General features: G+C 40.4%; 3 protein-coding genes and 1 pseudogene across 3 annotated transcripts in view; all 4 read left to right on the top strand.

Annotated features, from left to right (window-relative positions):
- The window catches only part of LOC145438357 (transcobalamin-2-like), a 204,357-nt gene that overhangs the window by 133,726 nt on the left and 56,261 nt on the right, over nucleotides 1-14,370 (top strand). The window lies entirely within an intron of this gene.
- LOC145437691 (peroxisomal trans-2-enoyl-CoA reductase-like) lies at nucleotides 4,738-8,908 on the top strand. The gene is made up of 2 exons (XM_080314970.1): nucleotides 4,738-5,400; nucleotides 7,980-8,908. The coding sequence occupies exons 1-2, from the start codon at nucleotides 4,795-4,797 to the stop codon at nucleotides 8,226-8,228; spliced, it is 855 nt and encodes a 284-aa protein (XP_080171096.1). The 5' UTR covers nucleotides 4,738-4,794; the 3' UTR covers nucleotides 8,229-8,908.
- LOC145437690 (peroxisomal trans-2-enoyl-CoA reductase pseudogene) lies at nucleotides 8,932-10,144 on the top strand (annotated as a pseudogene).
- On the top strand, nucleotides 12,641-14,305 carry LOC145437688 (peroxisomal trans-2-enoyl-CoA reductase-like). The gene has a single exon (XM_080314967.1). The coding sequence runs from the start codon at nucleotides 12,787-12,789 to the stop codon at nucleotides 13,642-13,644; it is 858 nt and encodes a 285-aa protein (XP_080171093.1). The 5' UTR covers nucleotides 12,641-12,786; the 3' UTR covers nucleotides 13,645-14,305.

Here is a 14,370-nt window from a genome sequence, read left to right as displayed (position 1 = left end):
TTAATTCATACAATACATCTTATGATCGGTTCAAGGTCTGGTGTCAGACAAAATCCATCAGCGGTGTGTGGATGGCACGACGACGTAACTATGACATTTAAAATCATCAGATTATTAGGAATATTGCCACTGTTGTTAAAACTTGAAGGTTTCAGCACAAGTTTAACTCATTCCTAATTCAAGAATGATAATTTCTCTCAAATGGCTTCGACCCCCTTCAGATGATTTGACGCCTGCAAAGGGGGTGCACCCCCAGTTTGAGAATCACTGTTATTGAAGAAGAACTATTGACAGCAATTCTTGGGGCAACGCGGGGGTCGTAGCTGAAGCAGAGAATTGTGTACATTTTTTGCCCTTAGGGAGTCGGTTTCAGACTTCAGAGTCGAAATCACAATTTCACTCACATGAGAGACGGTAGCCGGAGCGAGTCGTCAGTCAGAGTCGCAATGTTGAGTGCAGTCAGGAGTGGAGGGCGCATCTAAATTGATGCGAGATCTCCAGCCCGCGCGGAAGTTACCGGTTATTGGAAAGGGATCCAGTGTTGGGATCAAGTCATCACCTTCGAGTCACGAGTCATTTCGAGTCATTGCACATTTCGACTCGAGTCAAGTCAAGTCAATCGATTTTTGGAAGTGACTCGAGCCAAGTCGAGTCAAGTCACAATTCAAGTCAAGTTGCCTTTTCGAAGTATGGGCATGATTACGTCATTGCATTTTGCGAGCTGTCTGAAATACAGATTGAGTGGTCATTGATTCCGAACCGATGAACGAAAATAGAGTTAAATGTACATGCAAGAAGGCGCTGTATCGCTCACATATATGTAGAACGATTAAACCACGTAAATAATTGCACAGCCTCAGTTTATACTTACCAGCTAAAATATAAAATACAGAATAGAGAAACGAATTGATAAGATATGCAATACATTATCCATTTACAAATTGATATGATACAATTCGAGCCTGCGCCAATGGTTTAGGACTATATAAACTATATATTCGAATTTAATCTCCTTAAACCGTTTGATTAAGGTAAGAGCAGAGAACAGAAATGCTAATTTTGCTACTAAATTACTTTACTACTAGTTTACGACAACGTAAGCTGTAAGCTTCGATCACTTCGATTGCAGTCACTTTATTTGTGAGAAAACAATGGAGGCCCAGTCAAACGAAAAAGGTGACTCGAGTCTGACTCGAGTCATCCCAGCACTGAGAGATACATTGTTTGAGGGCCCTTTTACAACAGTGCGGCACAGGAAGGATGATGCATAATGTAATGTTACGCGATTTATGGATCTATATTTTATACCTATAGGCTACGCCTCTAATCAGGCGTTGTTTTAAATTGAAAAAAATGAAAATATGAAGTGTCTCAAAACACTTTGTTTAAAACGCGTATAAAATGATTTTTTTCAAAGGCTGGATGTCATAATTGTGTAAATACTTGAGAAAAAGATGCAGTATGAGCCGTCGGACCACTTACTCTAGCTAGATATAGTCGAGCAGTTTAATCGACACCCGGTTCAGAATCACTGTGACGCAGTCGATAGCCCAAGGGTCGGCAATCTACGGCCCGCGGGCCGGATCCGGCCCGCCAAGCGAAATGTCCAGCCCGCGACGAAATAATTAGTTACCGAAAGAATACGGCCCGCCGTTTCGTAATGAGTTCCAATCTGCAGAGCAGCACTGCTTGGAAAGAATGCGGCATTGCCCCGATATAAAGTATCCTGCGTCGTATTAGTCTATTGTTACGCCGTAAAACTGGTGCGAAGGCGGTCGACTAGTAGCCTATCTCGTACTAAAAGTAGGAGATGGAGAATGTCTGTAGAGTAGACTAGCTAGACCAGTGCTTATCAAGCGGGTGTATCGCGCAACCGAAAGTATACCATACTTTTATATTGGTTTGCCACTCAGATAGGGTGCGACAATAAAGGTGGCGTTCCTCTGCCCAGACGCAATGACAAAATCTCAAACTTTCACTGTTTCATTGGATAGCCTAACTAGCCTCTGTAGGTTAGTCATTTGTAGTTTAATTCACCAGAAGCCATTTTACGCCAAGACAACAAACCTGAATAATGTTTTGGACACAATGGTGAAAGCTGATTTTGTCTCACATACTGAATCACCTACAGTTAGACTACCTCAGATATTACTAGAAGCAGAGCATCAACATGGCATTGTCTTGTGTATTTGCCATGTTCGCGTATTAACCCTTATCAGCACTGGGATTTAAGGTAACTTAATCGGCACACACGTTGATAAATTGTCAACCTGGCATTTTCCAGTGTTTCTCAATGCAAAGACGCTAGTCTCATAGTGAATTTGTTATTTTAAGGGATTTTATATTGATAAAACCTTAAGGCACGATCATTGATACTAATTTGGAGGACTGTTTTGGCTTGAGCAAGTCAAAAATCTACGAAAAATGTCAAAATTTATAATGTTTTCTTCCACTTACGGATGATGATTCCGGAAAATGTAATTCACGCACCTACGGGGCTCGTTCACTTTCGGACCAAAATCAGTACATCCTTACGGAGAAAAAGGGTTTTTGGTCCGAAAGTGAACGAGCCCCGTCCTGGTACGGGTTCGTCATATATTCCGATTTTAGAATGAGGCTGCGTGATTCGCGGAATACCACTTTTTAAATGTTAATCACTGAAATTGATTGTACTAGTCTAGCCGATTCCATCAATACCAAAATTATTATTCAAGTCGACGTCCCAAGGGTCGATCTGGGGCCATAATTGTGTCCGGATTATCGAAATTTCGAATATGTCCGATTTCAATTCGATTCTAATGAGATATATGTAGAGTCCGAAGCCTAATTCTTTTTGAAATAGATTCTACTAGGCTAGCCGATTCAATCAATACCAAAATTATTATTCAAGTCGACGTCCCAAGGGTCGATCTGGGGCCATAATTGTGTCCGGATTATCGAAATTTCGAATATGTCCGATTTCAATTCGATTCTAATGAGATATATGTAGAGTCCGAAGCCTAATTCTTTTTGAAATGGATTCTACTAGTCTAGCCGATTCCATCAATACCAAAATTATTATTCAAGTCGACGTCCCAAGGGTCGATCTGGGGCCATAATTGTGTCCGGATTATCGAAATTTCGAATATGTCCGATTTCAATTCGATTCTAATGAGATATATGTAGAGTCCGAAGCCTAATTCTTTTTGAAATAGATTCTACTAGGCTAGCCGATTCAATCAATACCAAAATTATTATTCAAGTCGACGTCCCAAGGGTCGATCTGGGGCCATAATTGTGTCCGGATTATCGAAATTTCGAATATGTCCGATTTCAATTCGATTCTAATGAGATATATGTAGAGTCCGAAGCCTAATTCTTTCTGAAATGGATTCTACTAGTCTAGCCGATTCCATCAATACCAAAATTATTATTCAAGTCGACGTCCCAAGGGTCGATCTGGGGCCATAATTGTGTCCGGATTATCGAAATTTCGAATATGTCCGATTTCAATTCGATTCTAATGAGATATATGTAGAGTCCGAAGCCTAATTCTTTTTGAAATGGATTCTACTAGTCTAGCCGATTCCATCAATACCAAAATTATTATTCAAGTCGACGTCCCAAGGGTCGATCTGGGGCCATAATTGTGTCCGGATTATCGAAATTTCGAATATGTCCGATTTCAATTCGATTCTAATGAGATATATGTAGAGTCCGAAGCTTAATTCTTTTTGAAATGGATTCTACTAGTCTAGCCGATTCCATCAATACCAAAATTATTATTCAAGTCGACGTCCCAAGGGTCGATCTGGGGCCATAATTGTGTCCGGATTATCGAAATTTCGAATATGTCCGATTTCAATTCGATTCTAATGAGATATATGAAGAGTCCGAAGCTTAATTCTTTTTGAAATGGATTCTACTAGTCTAGCCGATTCCATCAATACCAAAATTATTATTCAAGTCGACGTCCCAAGGGTCGATCTGGGGCCATAATTGTGTCCGGATTATCGAAATTTCGAATATGTCCGATTTCAATTCGATTCTAATGAGATATATGTAGAGTCCGAAGCCTAATTCTTTTTGAAATGGATTCTACTAGTCTAGCCGATTCCATCAATACCAAAATTATTATTCAAGTCGACGTCCCAAGGGTCGATCTGGGGCCATAATTGTGTCCGGATAATCGAAATTTCGAATATGCCCGATTTCAATTCGATTCTAATGGGATATATGTAGAGTCCGGAGCCTAAATCTTTTAAAAAAGAGTTCTACTATTCGTCGTGATCATATATTCGGGAAAATGATGATTCTTTGTAGCTGTCGCCGGTGTCAAACTATAGAGACTACATCCTCTATAGTCAAACCATTCTCGCACTCTTCGAAATATATTTATACCCGAAGGATTGTCGATAGACATGGTCTGCTGAGCGTTATCATCGACACATTTCTGGCGATTTCTCTGCAAAATATTCAGTCAAACGGCTGCGTAGTAGGTATCAATTCGTCTTCTTAAAATTGTTCTTTCGTCATTATGCCCGGAAATACACCCGAAAACCGTCGTTTACATGCATTTGTCGTTGAATATATCGCCAAGAAATAGTCTGGCAAGAGGTTCTCGAATATGCCGATGTAATTTCCAAAACACAAAACGTAATGACACCCGAGTATATTTTCATGATTCACCCGATCACCGATTTCGGTCAAAAATTCTAATAGAATCACAGTGGTCAAATTATAGTTACGTCGGTTACGTCGCGATACTTCTTGCGGGTCAATGTTTCTCACAATTTTGTGGCTGCAGACAATAATATGCGCGTCAAGAGCATTTTTAGCAGCAACCTCTTCCGAGATAGGGTGGCTATCGTTACTGGTGGCGCCACTGGCATCGGTGCTGCAATAGCGAATGAACTGTGTTACTTAGGATGCAACGTAATGATTGCCTCTCGCAATACGGAGCGATTAAAAGCCGCTGCGAATGCCATGAATAATAACACTGAACTTCGCGGTGAAGCATCTTACGTGAAATGTAACATTAGAAGCGAATCGGACGTGAAATCTCTAACCAAAACAACGTTGAAGAGGTTTGGGAAAATCGACTATCTGGTCAACAACGGAGGTGGTCAATTCATAAGTCCCGCGGAACATATATCCGTGAAAGGGTGGAATGCAGTTATAGAGACTAACATGACTGGTACGTTTTACTGCAGTAAACAAGTTTATTTGGACTGGATGTCAAAGAATGGAGGGGCCATCGTGAATATATCGGCGGATAACTGGCGTGGGATACCGGGTATGGCGCATACTTCAGCAGCTAGGGCAGGTGTGGATAATTTGACTAAAACTTTGAGCTTGGAATGGGTGGAGAATAATGTCAGAATAAATTCCATTGCGAGCGGTGTCATTGACTCGTCTACAGTAGGGTGGAGTGAAAATGACTTTTTTTTTTCAAATCAAAAAAGGCCTTCCTCAATCCTGACAAATGACCTAAAACTTCAATTAAAAGTGACTTCAGGGTGTTGCCCCCATTTTCCAGCCGGCAACCCCCCAATTTCTGCGCGTGGGGGGGTAAAATGGCCCATCTCACGACTGACCTATCGATCTCGCTTCCCATGACATGCCGCCCTATTTCTTGTCGCTTTCTTTTTCTATACTGTATTTTTTACTTTCATTCAGTGTGCATGCCTCCTCTTTACTACGCCTAGGCCAAGGTGGGTGTCCGATTCCATTGACAAATCCAAGTCGCTTCGACATCTTCCTGTCTATTCATTGTATCGCATTTTTTGTGGTGTATTGAACTGATAAAATTGCTAATAAACCAATGATGATGATGATGATCTCGACAACCGCTGGTCGTAGAGTCATGATATATAGCTCAAAATCTGCGGAAGCATCATGTTTCTATCTGTCTTCTGAAGAAAGTTTTCTCTATTGTGAACACAAAATGAGTTATAGCCGAAAATCTATATATACGCATATTTTTGTTGAAATTCAGCATTTATTCTGACGAATTGTGATCTGTCATTAGTTTTTTTTTAAAGTAAAGTAACACAGTGGCAATACCGAATATTGGGCCCATATTACAAATATATTCACAACACAGTCCTTTTAAAATCGGTTCAAAACATCATAATGAAACACTCACATTTCACGACTTATATTAAAAATGCATTCTTTTGTCAAGTTTTTTCATCAGTTTACGAGACTCAATTTTTCGGCGAATGAGGCCTTCTCGTCTTTGAAATCCCGAAACTTGTGCTGATGCTTCTGTTACGAGCTTTACATGTCGTTCCACTGTCTAATTGTGGCATGGATGAAACAAAATCAGAGGCTTCTCGCGGCATTCTTCTAACTCTGCATCAGTTGAGTGCTCAATCGTTGGAGGAAGTTGTTGATAAAGGTTCAATATCAACCAATTCGTGGTATGCCTTGGCTTTGGGACACAGAATAAACGAATAGGACCCTAGTTCAATTGGTTGGAACTGCTATGACTTTCAATGTCCACAAGTGAATTTTATTCAGCGGCATGTTTTCGAAACGCAAGCACCTTGGTCACACCCTTATTTAGTATGTCTTCATTATCATCTACCAGCATTGCAATCATAATATTTTCGGGGTGTGCGGAATAACCGTTTTTTATCACCACATTCGGAGCAATTTTTCGAACGTTTCGGTCAGAGAAATTCAAAACCTGTTTAATCAAGTTGAAGATGTTTCTGCGTCCATGTGTTATATGTTTGTTTCCCTTGATCTCAAACTAAGTCGGAAAATATACTTCAAGGCAAAAACGAACCAGAATCTCCAGGTTTAAAGGCGGTTCATTAACTGTTACATAATACCGTAAAACTCTGCACTGCATCCTAAAGTTAGCCATCTTGAATGCGCAACCGGTGGTCCAATCTCCAAGTAAGCCAGGTCATCATCAGCATTTCCTTGAATAATTGCCCAGCACATTTATAAGCATATAACTGGTCCTTACTTAAGTCACTAACAATTTCCTATGGGAGCTTTTGAAAGGCCATAAGTGGAGGCGAGAGCTTTTTGAATTGAGTAACTGGCCAACAAGATACACTTCCACGTAGTTTTTTTCAATTGGGTGTGACCAAGGTGCTGGCGATTCGAAAACATGCCGCTGAATAAAATTCACTCCTGGACATTGAGAGTCATAGCGGTTCCAACCAATAGAACTGCGGTCCTGTTCGTTTATTCTGCGTCTCAAAGTTGAACTTGGAAGTAAAGGTATACCACGAGTTGGTTGATATTGAACCTTATATCAACAACTTTCTCCAGCGATTGAGCACTCAACTGATGCAGAGTTAGAAGAATGCCGCGAGAAGCCTCTGATTTTGTTTCATCCTTGCCGCAATCAAACAGTGCATGGAACATCATGTAAAGCTCGTAACAGAAGCATCAGGGCAAGTTTCGGGATTACAAAGACGAGATGGCCTCATTCGCCGCAAAATTAAGTCTCTTAAACTGATGAAAAAACTTGACAAAAGAATGCATTTTTACTATAAGTCGTTAAATGTGAGTGTTTCATTATGATGTTTTGAACCGATTTTAAAAGGACTGTGTTGTGAATATATTTGTAATATGGGCCCAATATCCGGTATTTCCAGTGTGTTACTTTACTTGAAAAAAAACTAATGACAGATCACAATTCGTCAGAATAAATGCTGAATTTCAACAAAAATGTGCGTATATATAGTTTTTTGGCTATAACTCATTTTGTGTTCACAATAGAGAAAACTTTCTTCAGAAGACAGATAGAAACATGATGCTTCCGCAGATTTTGAGCTATATATCATGACTCTACGACCAGCGGTTGCCGAGATGGGCCATTTTACCCCCCCACGCGCAGAAATTGGGGGGTTGCCGGCTGGAAAATGGGGGCAACAGCCTGAAGTCACTTTTAATTGAAGTTTTAGGTCATTTGTCAGGATTGAGGAAGGCCTTTTTTGATTTGAAAAAAAAAAGTCATTTTCACTCCACCCTAGTCTACAGCCCGTGCCAACTATGCAGACCCAAAGATATTTGATAGTACGATAAAGCAAATCCCGGCTTCAAGATTGGGCTTACCGGAAGAAATATCATCGTGCGTTTGCTTTTTGTTATCTCCCGCAGCCGAATACATAACCGGAGAAACTTTAAAGGTTGATGGTGGCGGTAGTTTGTATGGTAGTTTTCTGGACGCGATTCTTAAGCATACAAGAAGAAGCGGTCAACCTGCAACAAGCCCTAAATAATAATTGAAATTTTGGTGTGGACTGAAGATCTCATCTGTTTCTGTTACATGACTAATTGTTTTAAATTGAATTACTTTTGATACCATCAATTTTATATTTTTTCATATTACTGCAATATTCTCATGAAAATAATTTCTTTTGCCATTCGACCAATGAATATACTCGCTATCATGGTGATGCGCTGTTATTAAGTGCTATTTTGCATTTGTGCGGCTACTTTTAGGGATTGGATTATTACATTTGCAAAGTATTTTGATACATCGTTGACATTTTCTATGCAAATAATGTCATAAAAAATTATTTCGTAACCTCTGATTGTGATCTATAATGTTTTGCCAACATTTTATTTTGGTGACTATAATTTTAAGTTAGTAATTGTTTGCAATACTGAAATTTTACTATGCAATATATTTGCTGTCTAATTCTTTAATTCTTGTCCTAATTTATTGATTGTTTTTCAAAAAACGCTTGTAGTAGGTACAGAATTTCAATAGATGATTGAATAATATATTCATATTGAAATTAACCCGAATATTTCCGGCTGACACTTGTCAGGGGTAACCATCAGCAACTAGCAGAGGTTACAAAAGAACCTTTTTCTCAACAGTGATCCGACACAATATGAATGTATTATTTAGTCATCGTATTTCATTATTAATTCCAATCTAATTTTGCAGCAATACCCACCGAAAACACAAATTTAATGGCAATCACTAACGTTAAAAGCATATTCGCGAGGAACTTATTCAACAACAAAGTCGCGATCGTAACAGGAGGTGCTACCGGCATCGGCGCGGCCATATCGCATGAACTATGTTACCTGGGATGTAATGTTATGATGGCGTCTCGGAATCAGGAAAGATTGCAACTAGCTCTTGAAGGAATGAGAAAAAACAAGAATCTCAGTGGCGAAGTTTCGTACATAAAATGCAACATTCGACACGAATCCGATGTAAAAAGCTTGGTTCAAACGACTCTCGAAAAATTTGGAAGGATCGATTTCCTTGTGAACAACGGCGGGGGTCAATTTATCAGCTCTGCTGAGAATATTTCCGCTAAAGGTTGGCATGCGGTCGTGGAAACAAATTTAACAGGACCTTTTTACTGTAGCAAACAAGTTTATTTGGACTGGATGTCACAGCATGGTGGTGTTATCATTAACATACTTGCCGATATGTGGCGTGGTATCCCCGGGATGGCTCACACGTCCGTGGCTCGTGCGGGCATTGATAATTTAACTAAAACTTTGAGTCTAGAGTGGGCTGAATCCGGCGTCAGAGTTAATTCGGTCGCGCCGGGCGCGATAATTTCACCCACTGCGCGTGCCAATTATGCGGGTTCTTACGAAATGAATGACTTCAGCGAACATATACCAGCTTGGAGGTTAGGATTACCGGAAGAGATATCGGCGGCTGTGTGCTATTTGCTGAGTCCAGCCGCTGGTTTTGTGACTGGCGAAACACTTAAAGTGGATGGAGGCGGCAGCTTGTATGGCTGTATGTCGGAGTCTGTGCTCAAGTATGCGAGATTGGCTGATGTTAAGCGTAAATCGTCCAAGTTATAATAATTTTTTTATTTGAATTCGTGTCATGGTTAGGGCACAATGATCCTAGTCATGTAGTTAGGCATGAATCTTACAGTACTGAAATTATGCGATCATTGCCACTTAGAGTAATATGACAACGAAATTATAGTTTTGATAGTATCTGTTATTGAAAATGCCACAATTACAAAGCTGCAACAGCCAATCCTGCGCTACCAGAAAGATCATTTTTATACTCAGGAATATTTTTCATTACAGCCTTGTTTTTATTTGGTTATTTTTATGACCGTGCTGCTTGCAAGTATGTATACTTGTCATCCTTCCAACGACAAATTAATTTCTATATTATGAATTTGGTTTATCCTGATTAGATTCAGTCTAAAACAGTGTTTCCCAACCTTTTGAGAGTCATCGCCCCCTAATCAATCTCTACACAAATATTCACCCCCCTCATATTCACTGATCCGGCAAAGGGAATATATAATCGGGAAATTTATTCATTCAACTCTGATTGCTTGTTGCTTTGCTAAAATAAAGCCCATTATCCGAGGTGGTAGGTGCTCGGAAAACCTGTTTCCGCGTCACCTTTCCGTTGAGTTGACCTTTTTTTGCATCATGCAGAATAAGCCGTCTTCGTGTGCATTTTTGCCCACGTTGGGAACCACTGGTCTAAAAGCTCAGAGTGGAATAAATTCGGCAGTATCAACATATTGTTTGTTGCGATATTGAAGTTGTGTACATTAGGGCTGTTCAAAAATAACCTTGTTTATTGAATCTTGCTGGCTACGTGATTAAATCGTTAGGTTGCCTTAGAAAACGACGCACGCTAAATTTGAATTCATTCCAACCAATATTCGCAGATTTCGTACAGTTTGAAAATTTTGAATTTGACCAAAAATGCAAAAAAATTCTTTTTTTCAAATTTTCCTTCCAACCCCAAGAAATTGTTGCGCTGTCTTCAAAAACGATGCAAAACAAATTTGACTCGATTCCAAGACGTAGAAGCGGAGTTATTCAAGTTTTTCGATGATAATTCTGGGATGATCCACCGATCAAGGATAATCCCGAAATTATCAAAGAAAAACTGAAATAACTCCAATTCTACGGTTTGGAATTGAGTCAAATTTGTTTTGCATCGTTTTTGAAGACAGCACAACAATTTTATGGGGTTTGCAGAAAAATTTGGAAATTTTTTGTTAGGGGGGGCAAATTCAGAATTTCAAACTGTACGAAATCCGCCAATATTGGTTGGAATGAATTCAAATTTAGCATGCGTCGTTTTTTAAGGCAGCCTAACGATTTAATCACGTAGCCAGCAAGATTCAGGAAAAAGGGATATTTTTGAACAGCCCTAGTGTACATCCAGAAGCCTATCCGTCATCATAAGCACAGCAATGGTGCATACGAAACTAAAAACTTTCCCTTTTTCTTATCTCAAGGTCGTTTGTCTTCCTTGAAAGGCTTCAAGTATGTTTCAAATCTTTTACTGTATACTTAAGACTTGATTAGCCTAGTGACTAGAAACACAATATTACCAACATCAAAATAACGGCTCATAGTAAAGTATAAATTGCAATATCACTTAGTGTATAGTATCCCGCAAACTTGTGCATTAAGTGCTGGAATGTATGAAGGGACATCGCACAATGACATTATAGTAAGCTGTAGTAATGGTATGCATTTTCAGTTTATTTCAATGTATATCACCCGGCAATCTGCGACTATATAGAATCTATAGAAGTCTTAGTCCATCCTCAAGATTACTGGACCACGACTGACCTCTCGATCTCGCTTTCCATGACATGCCGCCCTATTTCTTGTCGCTTTCTTTTTCCAAACTATCTTCTTTACTTTCATTCAGTGTGCATGCCTCCTCTTTACATCGCCTAGGCCAGGGCCGGCCAACCCGTGGCCCGCAAGAAGGTTTTGAGTGGCCCACGAGGTAATTTCCGAAATTTCTAATATTATCAAAAATGGATTGTACATATTTTGAGCTTGCAAGGCCAACCAAAAATTTGATTAGTCTGGCCGCAATACTTGAGATGTGATGACTAGAATATCGGTTCCGACGCATTGACAGATCCATCAGCCATTCACTTATTGGTATATCTTCGTACACTACAATAAAGCAGAATAATTAGCGATAGATTTATCAAAGGTAAAAATTTCTACAAGCTTAGCGCAATATGTTGTCACTCGATTTCTTGTTTTTAATATTGTTGCCCTTTTGTGAAAATGTGAGAACACCTAATGTATCAGATTGAGTCTAACTATATTCGCGATTACAAGACAAAGTGTCGTTCAACATATGCGACCTTGCGTTTGCGCTCGCAGTGACCGTCGACCATGTAACCTAGGCAGGAAATGATTGGCGCATGTTGGTCACAGCATGTCCATGTTGGTCACAACATGTCCATGTCCATGCGCCGAATAGCCCAGTCCTTGCAAACTTAGCCCAGCGATAAACAGCAGGCCCGCAATACAGTCAAGCGACAATATTATTGACCTATGAACTTCGAAAATTTTTCGCGCTTCGCGCGGTTAGTCGCCCGCGCAAAAGTTCGTCAATCAAATGTGGCCCTCAGGCCAAAAAGGTTGGCCAGCCCTGGCCTAGGCCAAGGTGGTTGTCTGATTCCATACACTACTCCAAGTCGTTTCGACATCTTCCTGTCTTTTCATTGTATCGCGCTTTTGTGGTGCATTGAACTGATACAAAATTGCTAATAAACCAATGATGATGATGGTGATGACGTGCATGCTTATGAATTAGCTGGATGGTGAAATCCACAGGTAGGCTAGATACCTTTAAATTTTCGTTATAAGTTGTCTACTCTAGTGTTTTCACGCTGCTCAATACGTAGGCCTACTATGAAGTTTGAAATGCGGCTCCGACATCCGAAAAGGTCGTGAACCGCTGGTCTATACTTTTATATGCTGATGTGATTTTCTTTTCGGTTGGACGAATCAATAAATATCTCTCTCCGTGCAATTTCTATTTTCAGCCCGTCCGTAGCTATGCCTATCCGTAGCATATTTTCGCGAACCCTATTTTCCAACAAAGTCGCCATAGTGACAGGCGGAGCCACCGGAATAGGCGAAGCCATCGCCAGCGAGCTTTTGTATCTCGGATGCAACGTGATGATAGCCTCGCGCAAAGAAGATAATTTGCGAGCGGCAGCGGAAAAAATGACCAAAAACCCGGATTTAACAGGAAAAGTGTTGACTACCAAATGCAACGTCAGAAAAGAGGACGAGGTCGAGAATTTGATGAAAAATACCATCGCGAAATTCGGGAAAATCGATTACTTAGTCAACAATGGAGGTGGCCAATTCTTATCACCAGCTCAAAATATCACAGCCAAAGGCTGGAATGCAGTTGTGGAAACTAATCTGACTGGGACTTTCTACCTATGCAAGTCGGCGTATTTAAACTGGATGCAAGAACATGGCGGAGTCATAGTCAATATGGTTTCGGATATGTGGAAAGGGTATTGCTACATGGCTCACAGTTCAGCCGCTAGAGCCGGTATTGACAACCTCACGAAAGTACTATCGTTGGAGTGGGCAGAAAGTGGTGTCCGCGTGTGTGCTATAGCCCCAGGGACTGTATACTCTCCGACCGCGGCAGCTAATTACGGAGATGATAAAATATTTGATCGCGCTTTAGCGTTGCAGCCTACAGGCCGTTTAGGCGAGCTGAGTGAGATATCTGCCGCTGTGTGTTTCCTGCTTTCGCCGGGCGCTTCTTTTGTAACGGGCGAAACTTTGAAAGTCGATGGTGCGCAGAGCTTGTACAAGAACTGCATCGAGATTCCGAAGCACGACAACTTTCCTGTGTGGTCGTGGGATGATGCGCCAAAGTCTAAGCTTTGAAATATGGATTTTTAGCATGGTTACAAGACATTTGAGTGTTTGACACAATCGAGAGACTGTTGAGCGTGTGTTGTTATCAGGAGTCTTTATTTATTAGATTATTTTGATGGGCAATGTCTTACGAAGCTACACTTTCCTCAATTGTGAGGTTTGTCCTAATTTCTGACTCAAGCTCTTATTCTCAGTGCTCGTGAATGGTCACAATAGCTACAACAAACGATACAGACACTGATAATTGGGCCGGACCAAGTGATTGACTTTTTTAGTAATCTCAAATTTCACGATCCGGTTTCTGAGAATTTCTGGTTGAGTCTTGATTTTTGATCCACAAACCATTTCCATAACCTCATCTTCCCGACCCTAACTTTAACCCACACGCTCATGTGTCGCATGCTTTTGTGTAAGATGCTCCTATGTCCACGGAAAATTTATTATTTGATTGATCATCGCGAATATTCAAATATTTAAATAATTATAATAGTGCTGCTGTATCTAAATATCAAAACCACCCTTCCTCTATCTGCTAATAGAGTAGGTCCTGTTACTAGTTACTCAACCAAGCCAGATCTCCTCAGTAAATTTCGACTAGGGTTAAAATGAGCTCATTAACTATCATATACTAATGATAGCTAATCATCTTCGCAAGCTGTTGGTGCGTGCCAGTGGCCAAGATTTATTTACCATAAGCCCATCGAAGACACCTGCTGGTTATCACAACTCCCGAGA

The sequence above is a fragment of the Botryllus schlosseri genome, chromosome 4 (assembly GCF_051294905.1).
Source record: "Botryllus schlosseri isolate E-star chromosome 4, Bs_hap1, whole genome shotgun sequence".
NCBI classification, from domain to species: domain Eukaryota; kingdom Metazoa; phylum Chordata; class Ascidiacea; order Stolidobranchia; family Styelidae; genus Botryllus; species Botryllus schlosseri.
This window is presented reverse-complemented; position numbering and strand designations above follow the sequence as displayed.